Source organism: Arachis ipaensis, chromosome B3 (genome assembly GCF_059453495.1).
Source record: "Arachis ipaensis isolate K30076 ecotype BB chromosome B3, ASM5945349v1, whole genome shotgun sequence".
NCBI classification, from domain to species: domain Eukaryota; kingdom Viridiplantae; phylum Streptophyta; class Magnoliopsida; order Fabales; family Fabaceae; genus Arachis; species Arachis ipaensis.
The window spans coordinates 23,800,663-23,816,258 of record NC_142438.1 but is presented as its reverse complement, the minus strand read 5'-3'; the positions used below and the strand labels follow the sequence as shown (position 1 = coordinate 23,816,258).

The window sequence follows — 15,596 nt, the reverse complement described above, 5'->3', positions numbered from 1 at the left end:
AAACAAATTTGAGTATGATTCAGAATTTTTAACATTCTTCCACTCACGAAGAAGCCTCTTATTGCTATAAAAGTATCATTCGCCACTATGTCCCAGTAGAAATGAAAGAACTTTGTCGTGAAGCCATCATCCCCAAATGCACTGCTAGGATAGATACTGAAGATTCCTCGTTTCACCTATTCCATGAAAATTGCCCTTAGAAGCTGAAGGTTCAAGGCAGGAGAGATCTTGGAATTGAAATCTTCGAAGCGAGATTTTGGGTCTTCATGTTTTGTGGAGAAAAAAATGCCATGAAAGTATTTTTTGGCTATATCAACTATGTTCTCACGAGAAGTAGCAAAACTTTCATCATTCCTTTCCAATTTCCAGATTTTGTTGTTACAAATATGGGATTTGAAGGATTGGTGCAAGAATTTTGAGTTTTTGTCCCCTCCTTCAGTCATTTTGCTCTTGATTTTTTCCTCTAATAACTATTATCTCAACTATTAACCTCTTCTAATTTCTTCTCCAGCTCAACTAATTCTCCCTCCGGCCCCAAACACACCTGAGTCCCTGAGTATCACAATTTATCTACGCAACCTGTCAATCTCTTTCTTAGAGTTTTGGTTAGTGACTTGTTGCCATGCCACCAACCGATATCTGCACAACTTCAGCTTTTGTGCTAATGAATATATGGTTGATCCCTCAATTCTAGTACTCCGTGCTTTGATTATTGATACACAAACTTTCTCATGGCCATATCACCTCTTTTGAAACTTGAATCTTTGCTTCGATTTCTCCCTTTGAGGATTCAAGCCTAACAGAATTGGTGCATGGTCAGAGCCATTTTCTATAAGTCTCAGAATCAAAGTTGTAGGGAATCGCAAAATCCAGTCTTTATTCACCATAAAACGGTCTAATTTCTCCGTAATCAAATAAGAGCCACATCTATAGTTGGACTAGGTAAAAGATATATCTGTCATCCCCAGATCAATTAGGCCATTACTGTCTATGAAATCTGTGAACTTAGCTGTAGAATTCCATGATTTGAGCCATCCTCTTGTCTTTTCCTCTTGATTGGTTATTGGATTAAAATCTCTAAATGACACCATTCTTTCAAGAAGTTGCTAGCCAATATTAGAAATTTCTCTAAACTATACTAACCGTATGGTCAGAGCAACTTAGATGGACTCCTATCAATCTCCAAGATGTATTTGTAGCCCCGTCCTTTACCCTGGCAGCAATGTAAAACTTACCCACAACCAACATTTCTATATTAACATCCTCCTTCCACGTTAGGACCAGCACTAGCCGTTCCATTCAGATCAACAATTTTTTAGTCATGAAATCTCCACATTCTTAGTTTTTGTTCCACCAATCGAGGTTGAATTTTTGTCTCACAAAGAAATACAACCTCGAGAGAGTGGGAATGACACATCCTTTTAAAGTTTTGGACTATCAAGGGTCTCTCCAATCTCGACAACCAGCTTAGCACCTTCATGGGTCCACGGGTGCCACTTTACGGTTGGCACCTTCCACCCTCTTAGAAACATCTATATCATCCTCCAAATATACTTTCTTCTATCTAATAACATTTACCTTTCTAGTATTATTTTTCTTACTTCCAACATACATCATTTTCAGGCCCCCTTCTGTCTGCCTAATTTTTTAAGATAAAGATTTTTTGAGCCAACAGATAGATTATCATCATTGGTAACGACCACGTCTTTAGTGTTCATAGGCATTGGAATTTTGACCAACACCCCCTGGAGAATCCTGTTTTGGATTAGATCTCCATGAATGACTTCTAACTCCCTCTGTCTCCTGCCTAACTATAATTTTATGAGAGGTTGTATTGCAATACGATTTTTTCTCTTTGTCCTTCATGCTTAGCCCCAAAAATCCTTCAACAACCATAAGGGAGATGGTTTCTTCCTTGGTTAAGAAAGAATCCACCAGCATTCCTCATTGGCTCTGAATTAGCGCCTTCCTTTCTTTCGATTATTTTTCTTACTTGATCTGCTTTGATTTAGTCACCAATAGCTTCCTATTTGACCTGTTGTTTCAATGAATCTTCCAAGAGCCTAGGACATTTTCTCACTTCATGTCCTAGCATTGCACAATAGTGACACACTATTCCAAGCCGTTCATAGCGGAGTCCAATTTCTATTGTTTTCTGATTTGGACCAACCAATTTCAGCGAGTCTTTCACTTTTTTAAATCCATTTATTTTCATCCTTACTTTAATGATCCTTGTTTCCTTTCCTCTTACATCAAAGAAACTTATATCATTGATTGCACCAAATCTTCCTCTCAGTTTGCATCCAACTTCTAGAGTTTTAAATTATTCTTACAAACCCTAAAATTGAACCCAATTGAAGAAAAGGTAGTTATTATTTTCTCCCCTGTATCCCTTCCTTCCTCCCATCTCCTCACATGAAGCACGTATCCTTTGAATAACCAGAAAAAATATCTCTCTTCTTATTGCTTCATTGTCGTTTTCAAAGAAAACTTGAAAGAGGTTGTGACCTTTTTCTATTGTAAACTCTGTGAAATTAGTAAATAATTAGCCAATAAATCAAATTTTAATCAAGAAAATAAAAAATATAAATTTAATATTAAAATAAAATAGAACTAATTAAAACGAGAATTTTGACACCAATTTTAAAGGATTTGGCCCAAGAATGGGCCAAATGGGCCGAATCGGGTGAACCGAGCCCGTATTGGACCCAAGGCCCAACCCAACTCAGCCCAAACTTATTTAAAACAGCCATCTTCCTCCCCTTCAGCAAAACACGCTGAAGCTCAGCCATGGAAGAGAAGAATACTTCGAAAAAACAAAAACCTAGCTTGATCTTCTTTCTTTGATAACTTTTGATCCGGAACTCCGATCGACGAGCCGTTTGCAGCCACGCGACCGCTGCGTCAAGCTCTAAAAAGCCCATAATATTGTAAGGTAAGAAAGCCACATTTTCTTCTTCAATTTCTTCATTTTCAGTTCCGAGTTATTGGGCTTTGGTGTTAAGATTTTGTATAATTTCGGTGTTTAGGATCGAATTAACTTGGTGGACTTGCCGAGTCTTGTCCTAATTTTTCGTTGGTAAGGTGAGAATCCTAAAAACTTAATTAAATCATTGATTTAGTATTTTTGGGTATTGGATTTTATTTATGAATATGTGATGTTATGTATTAGGTGATATAAGCATAAGAATTGAAGCATATTTGTGGAATTTGAAGACTTGAAAATTTGGTATTGGTGGCTGGATTTTTGGTGTAAGGGCTTGCAACCTTGCCATATGGGTTGTCTTGAAAAATATGCAGAAATCGGCCAAGTTATGGTTTAGGTTTTGCGCGTTTAACATATAAGGTTTTGTGAAAACTGAGGTTAGGGCATTATAGAATAAGTTGAAATGGTAAAATGCATTGAATGTTTAGCTTGTGATGATGTTGTATGAATTGATGAGTGGGATTGTGTTGGTATTAAATAACATGAATTGTGGTGATTGTTGAATATGAGCTTTTGGAGTTATTAATGATATGTTAATGATGTTGTGGTATGGGTTGATGAGATTTTGGTAATTATGGCTTGTTGATTAGTTGATGATAATTATGAGTTGTAATTAATAAATTAAAGGAGTAAGTTAAAGAGTGTTAAAGATGGTAGATTGTGGTTAGAATGGTGAATAATTGGATAGTTGCATGGATTTCATGGAAGAGTATGAAAATTGGTATGCTATTGGTTGGTGATAATGGAACAAGGCTTGATAAGTAGTAAAAATGCAGGTTTTGTGAGTAGTGATAAGTGAGTTTGGCAAAAATGGGGTTTGGTGTATTTTGGTAAAATGTGAATTTTGATGAACTTTGGTAGTCCATATCTTGCTCTACAAATTATGAATAAAGATGAGGTTTATTTTAAATTAGTGAGTGTTTTATAAGCTTGAAATCGATATAAAGTTTGCGGAAAACCAAATTTTGTAGAGGAAGTTATGGATGCCGGAAATTTGGTGTGAAAAACTGAAGTTTTAAATGTTACAGTAGAACCAGGTTTTTTGATGTGTGCCCACACACACAGCTGTGCGCGCACACCCAATAGAAGCGAAAACCTACCTATGCGTACGCATGCACACCTGGTATTTTTCATAAAGTGTGCGTACGCACACTCTCGTGCGCACGCACACGCCAGGGCGAGCCTTCTGTTGGTGGCCCTAACACAGGTGGGGCGCTTGCACACCAAGTGATGTGTGCGCACGCACAAGTGTGTGCGTACGCACACGCCCTGTTTTCCAGCACCTTTGTTTTTCAGTTTTAAACATGACTTTGAACCCTAAACCCCTATTTTTGCCCTGTTAACCCTAGGTCCTACTAGTATGTTTGGTAAATAGCAAAAGTTAGGAGTCTGAGATAACTTGGGAGTGAAGAAAGAGGTATATGTGATGAAAAGTGTGAAAAGAAAGTGGTTAATGAATGAAGCTAATATGCCATGGCTTGAGGAATGATTAAATAATGATTATGACTATGAAATGTCTTATGAATGATATCTGAGATACGAGTTTCCCTGGATAACAGAACCGTGGCTCGCCACCACGTGTTTCAGGTTGAATCTCGATACTTTGTTGACCCTACGTCGTAAGGGTGACCGGGCACGTATAAATTCTCGGGTATGGATAGCCCCCATTGAGTGATTTGAATGATAATTGATTGTGAAATCTATCCATAGACTCTTGGGGATGCGCGACGAGGGACAGTCTAAGGTTTTCAGACTTGTCGGGTTGGCTGGATAACTGACAGATGGGCCCCATCAGCCATAAGACAGGCATGCATCATGTGCATTTGTTTGTTTTGATTGCTATGCATTTCTTGAGTTTCCCTAACTGTATGTATACATCCTGCTACCTGCTATACTTGCTACTTGCACTATCTGCCTATTACTTGTGCGTGAATTTGCCTGGTTGCTTGTCTTTGCTGAACTATGGATGACGGAGTAACGGAGGAATGGTGAAATGGTTTGATGTTAGGTTAGGTTTAGGATTGAGTGAGTTTAGGCAGGTTTAGTATACCTACCCCTATTTATGGCTTCTGTTTTAGAAATTAAGTTTCATAATTGTATGACGGAGTTCTAGGATTGCCTCTGGCATTCCCAGGACTTTATTTATTATACGCGTGGCACTTTTACCATGCTGAGAACCTCCGGTTCTCACCCCATACTGCGTTGTTGTTTTCAGATGCAGGTCGAGAGGCTCCCCGCTAGGCGTCTGGATTTTCTGAAGCGGAGTAGTCTGGGAAACTTTGGGTTTTCTGTTTATTTATATATGTATATATGTACTTAGCTTGCTCTCCAAGATACTTGATTATTTTGTTCCTCATAGAGGTTACAGGAGGGCTAGGGTCCTTTTTCTATATTTTGGGATACTTATGTATATATATGTATATATTCTCCGGCCAGCCTTGGCTTCGCAGGTTGAGTCAGGGGCTAGTTATGCTGTTTCCTTGACTTTCCTTTACTCTCTTGTTTATCTTTATCATTTCCTATTAGGTTTCTTAGCACGCAAGTAATCCTATTTCTTGAACGTTGCGCTTTTCATTTTGTGATTTTTGTTTACCCGTCTTTTCAAGACTCCTAGTTAAGTATCTCTTTTCCTATATATATATATATATATATATATATATATATATATATATATATATATATATATATATTATCTTTAGAGGTCGTAATACCTTACTATCTCAGTCTTATGACTTAAGCATAAGATTAAGTATGGTAGGGTGTTACATCTACTACCCGAAAGCCTTTCGGTTTGCTCCATATTGCTTTCATAGTACTTTTCATTGTACCTACTGAGAATGATCTATCATTAAAGATCCTCCCCATTATGCTTTGCAGGCTTATACTCCAATTGAAATATCTTCCTTTTCAAGCAACATCGCTTACTCCTCTTCCTTGTTAGGTTTCGATTTGTGATGATTGTGACATGTTCTTCCTTCCTCCATGTCTGTCACTAGCGATGAAGAAGGCAGAACTCTATGAGAAGTGTGTTATTTTGAGTGAGTATTTAATTCTAAGGCTGCATTTGTTTCTGAGAACAAGACAAGACAAGATACTGAGAATAAGACATAAATGACAGAGACACAAAATTTTTGTTCTTGTATTTTTTTTAGTGATAAATTAGAACAAATTATAAAAATTCAATTTATTCTTATTTTTTTCATTAAAAAAGTTTGAGAAAAAAATATAATAATAAAAAATATAATTATAAAAAATTAACAAGAATAATAAAAAAATAAAAAATAAATTATATCTTTTATTAGTATTTTTGTATCTTTTCTATTAGAATAGACATAAAATATACTAATTTAATATCTCTAAAATAATATTTTTATTTATATCTTATCAAATATAATTTTATATCTTTATATTCTTATCTTAATATCTTATCTTATAAACAAACACAGCCTAATAGCATGGTAAACTTGAAATTCTAGTAGAACGTTTTTTAACCTAATCGATGCTAATGACTACATTAGTTTATGTTTTGTGAGTTGTGACTCGCATGTTGCTTTAATTCTCACTTAAACTGTTTATAATATAAAATCACATTTTATCAATTAAATAAGAGAAAAATTGAGAATAAGTAATAGGCTAATTTTTTTTGTTATGGAAGTAAAAGTGGTGATATATTTTAACATGATAATTTTTTGTATTTTTTAAAACTGTGGAAGTACACAAATTCCTGGCACCGATTTCTGTACTTAAAATTTTTTAATTTTTTTTAACACAAATCCCTAGCACCGATTTGTGTACCAACACAAATTTCTGGCACCGATTTGTGTACCTACACAAATTCCTGGCACCGATTTGTGTATTTCTCACAAATTTCTGGCACCGATTTGTGTACCTCTCACAAATCGGTCGGTTCGATTTCTGCTTCTCTAGTTAAACGATTCCACATTTAAGTATAACACCCCAACAATCCACATTTAAGAAAAACACCACTAACACTCCAATATTAAAAATAAAAAATTCGAATAAATATTCCCTAAAAAAATTATGATATATAATGATAATAATTTTGCATGATAAAGTAGAAAAATTTTCAAGTGTGCTATCGTACCGGTGTTTCAGTGATTTTTAACCGTTGATCTTAATCATAAAAAATATATATAATATATATAATTAAAATCGACGGTTAAAAATCACTGATACACCGATATAATGGTACACTTAAAAATCTTTCCATAAAATAAGGATAAGGAAGACAAATGACCCAAACAGGTGGGGTCCAGCAAATCAAAAAACGAAAAAGACAAAAACTAAGATTACCCAAATAAACCTGGTGGGGTCCAAATCATCAAATAATATAACTAAAAAGAGGAAAGATATTCCTTAAAAAATATATTGATTTAAATATATAACTTTAATCCGCCGTTAGTTATTGTGTGTATCTGTATTTTCTTTTATTTTTTCATTTTTAATAGATATTCCATAAAAGTATATTGATACTATTTTTTTTTGTTGTTTGAAAAAAAATAATACGACCTCTGTTCTGAAAATCGGACCGAATCGGTCGGTCCGACTAATTTAACCGTGAACCGTATGTTTTACAGTTTGGTTTAACCTATAAAACCGCCAGTTACAAAATCGTATAGAAACTGCTGAACCGACTGAGAATCGGCTAATTGGATCGAACTGGGAGCCGGTCGATTTTTCTAAAACGGTGTTGTTTTGCGTTTTGGATAAAAGAAAAAATGGGAAGCCTTCAAACGTTCCGTGCCTCTTCTCAACTCTCACTCTCTCAAGCAGCTCTCTTCCCCCAAAATAAAAACCCTAGCAAACTAGCAGTAGCCTCCATCGCCGCCACAAGGAGGGAGACACTGCCGTCGTCGTTCTTGAGCTCTTCAACTCATGTTTACTCCAACTCTTCTCAACTTTCACTTTCTCAAACGAAGCTCTCTTCTCCCAAAAAGAAACCCTAGCTTACAATAGCCTCCACCGCCGCAGCAAGGAGGGAGACAGTGTCACCGTCCGTCGCGCCGTCGTCGTTCTTGAGCTCTCCAACCCTATTCACTCCAATCGTAGTTTCTTCGTCGAGATTAGCGTTCGTCGTCTGGTCTACCTCTACTCATTCGCGCTTCTGTTGCCGTCCATTGTCGTGCTTGTTGCCTAGTCGCCGTCGTCCATCGTGCTTAACCACTTTCTCTCATACTCTGTCTAGATTGCTCAGATCGAAGAAGGCAATGACTTCTCTACTCACTGCTAGTGCTTGTTCTTCTTTTTGTTTTATTTTTTGTTCAGCAATTATATGGATTATTGAATGATTAATTGATTATTGATTAGCTCTGTTCACTGCTATTGTGATGTACTGTACTGTTTTGTGTCTTCTTTGTTGCTGTGCTCTGTTGACTGTTGTGCTGTATTTTTGTTTTCAATTAAAATTTTTCTTTGAGAACTTAGTTTTTCCATGCTTGATAAATTGTGCCAATTATGTATTTTTTGAAATTGGTATGATTCTGTAGATTCTAAATAGTGTACTTCATGTTTCTGATTTCGACAATTTGAGTTGTTTATGAAGCATAATTCACAGTAGATTACTTGCTGTGTTTGGAGTTGTGTATTAATTAAATTGGTTAATTTGTTATTTGGGTCATGTTACAACTTGTAGTTAAAGAGAGTTTAAAGTTCCAATATCCACTAATTAATTGGCAATGTTAATATTATTAGTAATACTAATCACAAAGTGAAGAGGAATTGTAGAATTTGTCACATGAGTTTGGAGAGTGATAGTTCTAAGTTTGATATTTCAATTGAATTGGGTTGTGCTTGTAAAGATGATCTTGCTGCTGCTCACAAAATATGTGCTAAGACATGGTTCAAGATTAAGGGGAATTTGTGAGTATAAAATCTTATCTTTACTTCATTTTTTTCAATTGCAAAATTTAATTTTTGATATTTTTTAACGCTGAATTTGATTAATTATGTGGATATTTTAGACACCCTTTTGTTTATGATTCATGGAATTAAGAATTGGATTGTTTGGTACTGTCCTATATGTATATTTGTTTTATGTCTTGGTACTAAGTCTGACAAATATTCTCAATTACTTATCGCTATAGTTTTCTTCTTGAATGAAATTTTATTTTTCCAAAAGAAATCATAGAGAATTAGGGTTGTGAATTGTTTAGTGAATTGTTTAACTAAGTGATGAGTGTAAAGCTGAAGATGATAATGACAAAAGTGTTCAGAAACATATTTTAAAAGTATTTTTAAAAAAATTTGAGTTTGTATTTTGATAAGATCACATGGTAGAAGATATTTTAAAATTTATATTAGATTATAATTATATTTTAAGATGTATATTTATAATTTATTTATTATTTTATTCTAAAACAATTTTTTTAGTTAAATCATGGTTGAACTAATTAGACTAATAAATCAATAAACCAATTATTAGAGTGGGTTGATGGCCGATCCGATTTTCCAAACCTTCGTAAAGATATAATAGTGTAGGCATTGTTGAAAAATTATAAATGTACGTAGCAGAATACGCAAACAAAAACTATTTTTTATCGCATGACGGTGTTGATCACGCTTCACGCGGACATTATTTTAAGAGTGGTGCTTATTATATTATTATAATTTAAAAATATTATTTATATATTAATATCAGTTATTAAATTCAATATTAATATAAAATATATATTAAAAATAAATTAAATAATATATATTTATATATAAATATATAGTAATTAATTTTAGTAATTGATTTTATTTTTTTATAATATTCTCAAATTTATAACAGGTTAAATATTAATTTAGTATAAATTTAAAATTTAATTAAGAATTTATTATAAACATATATATATAAAATAAAATTTAAAGTTTATATTTATTTATTTAAACGAATAAATGAACCTCCAAAAACTTAAATTAGCTTATCAAAATTAATTGCTCTACATTTTTCAGAGAAATCATGCATGTGACTAACGTGAATCATATTATATGCATGGTACTGAAATGCTTTATTAATTAAGAGTGAAATTTCAGGAAATAAGTTGAATATTTACTCAAAAGCTTTTAGTTTTTATAAAATATTATTTATTTATATTTTAGTTTTAGTTCTTATAAGTTCTCTTTGTGTTTGATTTTGTTCCAATAAAATTTAGGAGCTTTTTTATTTTAGTCTGTCTTGCAACGTTAACATTTAACCTGGATGCGATTATGCACTTAACAAATTGTACATGAACGGAAACGAAAAGGATAATTTTATAAGGATAAATAAAACTTATTACTTAAACCAGATTTAATAATAATAATAATAATAATAATAATAATAATAATAAAGATTCCGCTAGGGAGACAATGGACTATTTGTGCAATATGTACAATGGGCTATTGAGTTACAAAATGAACATTCCCATACTATCTAGAATAATCATCCGAGTACTAGCGATAATAAACATCTTCCCAAAAGCTTAAACTAATTTTGGGTTCAATAAGGATCAAACTCTTGGCCTTTCGGATCTAGCGCTCTAATACTATGTTATGATACCACTCATCCCAAAAGCTTCAGCTGATGGGAAAAGGTAATACTAATGATTATATCTTTAATACTCCCTAAACCTCCATTGTACACATTGTATAAATATTTCATTGACTCTTCATACTTTCCCTAATAATAATAATAATAATAATAATAATAATAATAATAATAATTAAATATGGTTATTTTAAATAATAATAATAAAAATAAAAAGAATATATTTATTATTAACGTAATAGATTTTTATTGTTGTATGTTTAATATTTTATTATTAATCATGAATTATTCATAAAAACTGAAATAAATATTTTATATTGTTTTTAATATATATAATGATTATTGAATGGTATATTTTAGTCAAATAGAGAGTGTATATTAATAAATAGAGAAAAAAAATTATTTACATATCTTGCAAGAGAGATTATTATTTGCAAAAGGTCTTTTTCACTTAGAGATTCATATATGCATATATTGTTTTATAAAAATATTTTTTCGACACTGAAATTAGTTATACATATATAGTTTAACTTATTTTTAATGTGTATTTTGTATTTCAATATATACTTTAACACTGATGGCTAATTTTAATACACATTTAATATGTTGATTATTTTAAAAGTTAATTGCATTTTTTGTTGTTAAACTTTTAGCAATATAGTATGTACTTTATTAATATACGCCTTCATTATCATGACACACAAGGATTCTCTATAAATAGACCCATGTAATTTATTGTTCCACAAATTAAAAGAAACATATAGATCAATACACTTCTAGTTGAGGTTGCAATAATAATGGAATCCAATGGTGTAGACTATGCTTCCAAATTGCTTGAATCTCAAAGCCATGTATGGCACCACATTTTCAGCTTCATAAATTCCATGTCCCTCAAATGTGCAATTGACTTGGGAATTCCAGATGCCATACACAACCATGGCCAACCCATGCCACTCTCAAAACTCATTTCTTCTCTACAAATCCATCCCAACAAAACACAATACATCCACCGCTTGATGCGGATTTTGACTCATTCTGGCTTTTTCTCTAAACAAATCTCTTCCAAAGGCGATCCAGAATCGAGTTATTCCCTAACCGATGCATCTAAGTTGTTGCTCAAAGACAATCCTATGAGTCTTTTTCCTTTCTTGTCTGCCATGCTTGATCCCATTTTAACAAAGCCGTGGTACGATTTACCGGCATGGTTCAAAAACGATAGTCCCACATCGTTTTACATGAGGCATGGGATGGCACTTTGGGAATATGCTGGTGTTGAGCCAAGACTCAACAAGTTCTTCAATGATGCCATGGAAACCGATACTCCATTTATTTCAAGTATTTTGTTTGACAAGTGTAAGGGTGTGTTTGAAGGGTTGGAGTCTTTGGTTGATGTTGGTGGAGGCACAGGAACTATGACTAAGGCTATTGCTAAGGCATTTCCACAAATGGAGTGTGTTGTGTTTGATCTTCCACATGTTGTTGATGGCTTGCAAGGAAGTGGGAATCTCAAATATGTTGGAGGTGATATGTTTGACTCAATTCCTCCTTCAGATGCCATTTTCTTGAAGGTACATGAGTTCTATTAGGGAGTTATTTATTTTATTATCAGTTAAATTTTGCTTTTATATTACGTTTGTACTTAAAACTTTAAAATATAAATTTTACATTTTAATAAATTACATTGATCTAATATCAACAAAAATTATTTTCATCATATTTACTCACTACTCACCTTAATTTTATTATTCAACTTAGGCAAACTTGGTTTACGATAAAATTTGTGCGCGTAGTATTTCTGTTTACATATATGTATATTAAAATTAGAGAATTAATAATGATGTCTCCAATGACCAATAAACCATGTTATAAATTATAGCCGGATCATTTTTATATTATTTATGATTTAGTTAAAGAGATACAAGACTATATTATTAGTAGAAGTTTTTTATTTTTAAATAAATATACTAAAAACTTAAAGTTTTAAATTTTTATATAAACTAACGTTTTCAATTAATAATTTTAATATATATTTTTAAAATATATTAACTAAAATCGTTATTTATTATTGTTAGTAATAATGAGTTTACCAGTTAAAAAAAAAAATTATAATTAGTAATGTCTCATTCAATTTAGCAGGTGAAAGATTTATATGTCATGAATCAAAATTTTATTTAAGAATTGATTATTGATTAATAAATTATAAATTAGTAAGTTAACTATTAAATCAATCGAAGTTGATAATGTTATCATGATTTATAGTAGTGTGCGTGAAATTAAAGTTACGTTATTGCCTTCTTTGGAAGAACATATGAAAATATTAATTAAAAAAAAACGCTTCCAAACAAGAAAAACCTTCCAAAACAAGGAGCAAGTTGAGCCAAATTATTCAATTTAGGAGTTTAAAGATCCAATAATGAATAAAATAATGGTGATGGTTGTTAAAACTAACATCATTAAGCATGGGACCCAATAATAATTACTCTCTTTTTTCTTTTAAAAGAAAAATTTACTTAAACTACTCTGTAAGTAATAATTTGATGATATGTAAGTGATTTAAATAAGTATTAATAGTTCATTATAATGTTTACATTGCATGAAATAATGCAGTTTATATTGCATGACTGGAATGATGAGAAATGTATCAAAATACTGAAGAAATGCAAAGAAGCAATCACAAGAAGCAAAGGAAGAAAAGGGAAAGTTATTGTCATTGATATGGTAGTGGATGATGAAAAGAGTGATGGATATAATAAATCAATTGAAACCCAACTTTTCTTTGATATGTTGATGATGGTAGAAGTCAACGGAAAAGAGAGAAATGAAAAAGAATGGGCAAACTTAATTTTCTCAGCTGGTTTTAGTAGCTACAAGATAAACTTATCAGCTTTGGGATTAAGATCTCTCATTGAAATCTTTCCATAAAAATGCAAGTAGCAAGAAGCGTTTTGTGAAATAATGGAGCATCATATACAAAGATGCGTTTCAATGTATTGTTTGTGAAATTTGTTTATTTTTTTCTATTCATAAAATAAAAAATCATGTATTTATTTGCTGTGCTTTCTTAAAAGGTTAAGTACTTTTTTTTGTTCTTAATGTCCAAACTCAAAATTAAAATCGTTTTCAATTTTTGTTTTATTATTAAAATCATCTCCAACATTATAAAATCATCCTTTTTTATCTTAATTTTATTTTTTATCAAATTACCCTTAACTATTAATAAAATAAAATAAAAAATATATTAAAAAATAAAATATAACCCAACCCCACCCTACCCATCACACCCCATCTTCATTCTCATCCTCATCCTCATCCCCATTCCCTTAACAAAAAAATGAAACCCCATCCCACCATGATCATCACCCTCATCCCCGTCCCCATCCCCTTAACAAAAAAAAATTAAACCTTATCCCACCATGATCATCACTTTTCATTAATCCTCCCTTCCTCATTAACATTCTCATTAACACCTCATAAAGTCATCAGCAGAATTCTTTTCCCCTCTTTCTCCATTACCACCACCACCACTACCACCATAAAGCAGAGCATTTTTTCCAATATCTTCATACCCCAGAATGGTTAAAAGCTCCTAAACGGAAGGACAAGCAGTGAATTCTTCAAAGGAACCTCTCTCGTGTACGATTGGAAGAAAAAAGTTGTGACTTTTCCAGTCACAATTATGGCAGAGAACAGAGAATTCTGTGAAACAGAGCAGGAAAATCATAGTAAGAGTCATAAAGAAGAGTGCATACAGAGCTTCGCTGAATCTGCTCCATCTCCTTTTCCACGTCATACTCCCTCACTTCCTTCAGAAGCCGCAACGTGGAGAGAGTGTACGAGTGGTGAAGGACCTGCAGCAAGGACCAGTTCCCCCAACTCGTTTCAGTTCATCGGATGCTCCGAACTCTCAATCGTTCCTCCTGCTTTAACCGTAAATCTCTTCCGAAACGGCTCCTGCTTCAACCGTAAACCCCTTCCGAGACGGCACACAGAACGTGGAGGGAGTGTACGAGTGGGTGAAAATCTTTACCTTTGGCTCTTGTTTAAGTGGTGGTGTTTGCCTGTTTTAGGGGTTTTTGGGTTTATCTTCGTTCCTCCTTTTTTCGTTTTTTTTTTTAAAGAACATAAACATCATTTTTTTAATTCTTTTTAATTTCTGTGGTTGCTGATTTTGAATTTGAAGTGCAATTGATGATTGTTGAACTGTTGTCAAATTTAAAATTTTTAGTGATTTATTTTGTGATTGTTGTTGCTGCTGAATTTGCTATGGTTGAATTTGCTGAATTTGTTGTTGTTGCTGCTGAAGAAGAGAAGAAGAATTGTTGTTGCTGTTGCTGAAGGGGAGAAGAAGAATTGGTGTATTTTGGGTGGGAGAGGGAGGAAGGGGGAGTTCGAAAAGAGCAGAAGGAAGGGGATGGGAAGAGAAGAGACATCGGGAGTGGGGGTGAGGTGAGGGGAGGGGTTTTTTGTTTTTGTTTTTTTATTATTTTTATTAATTGTTAAGGATAATTTGATCAAAAAATTAAAATTGAGATAGAAAAGGATGATTTTATAACGTTTTGTAATGTTGAGGATGATTTTAATAAAAAAAAAAAAGTCGAGAACGATTTTAATTTTGACCCAAAACCTTAAGGACAAAAAAATACTTAACCCTTTCTTAAAAGAAAATAAAGGAAACATTTATTTTCATATCCTTTTGTCTGTATTCATTATTGTATGAATCTATTCTGTTAGTTTCAGAGATAATATCATATATATAGCACTAGATGAAAGTGGCAAACAATTTCCTCATACATCGATAATATAAATAATTAAGTGGATGAAAAGTGGCAAACAATTTCTTCAGTTTCCACCATGGTTCTGAAAATCGGACCGGACCGGTCGATTCAACCGGAAAAACTGGGAACGCCGGTTCGGGTAACCTCCAAAACCGAGTGACAAAAAATCGGTGGAAAAATCGGTCGAACCGGTGGTTAATCGGCGAACCGAAAGAACCGTCCGGTTTTTTGACGGTTCAGTGGTTTCGAAATTCAGAAGCCAAACGACGTCGTTTTGGCTATTTAAAAAAAAAAAAAGGCATACGCG

The 15,596-nt window shown here is 33.0% G+C and overlaps 1 protein-coding gene across 1 annotated transcript; it reads left to right on the top strand.

Annotated features, from left to right (window-relative positions):
- The first annotated feature begins 11,252 nt into the window (after positions 1-11,252).
- On the top strand, positions 11,253-13,561 carry LOC107629810 (putative O-methyltransferase 3). Its single transcript, XM_016332702.3, has 2 exons — positions 11,253-12,082; positions 13,122-13,561. Exons 1-2 carry the CDS (start codon positions 11,312-11,314, stop codon positions 13,434-13,436), a joined length of 1,086 nt encoding a protein of 361 aa, XP_016188188.1. The 5' UTR covers positions 11,253-11,311; the 3' UTR covers positions 13,437-13,561.
- Positions 13,562-15,596: the final 2,035 nt, after the last annotated feature.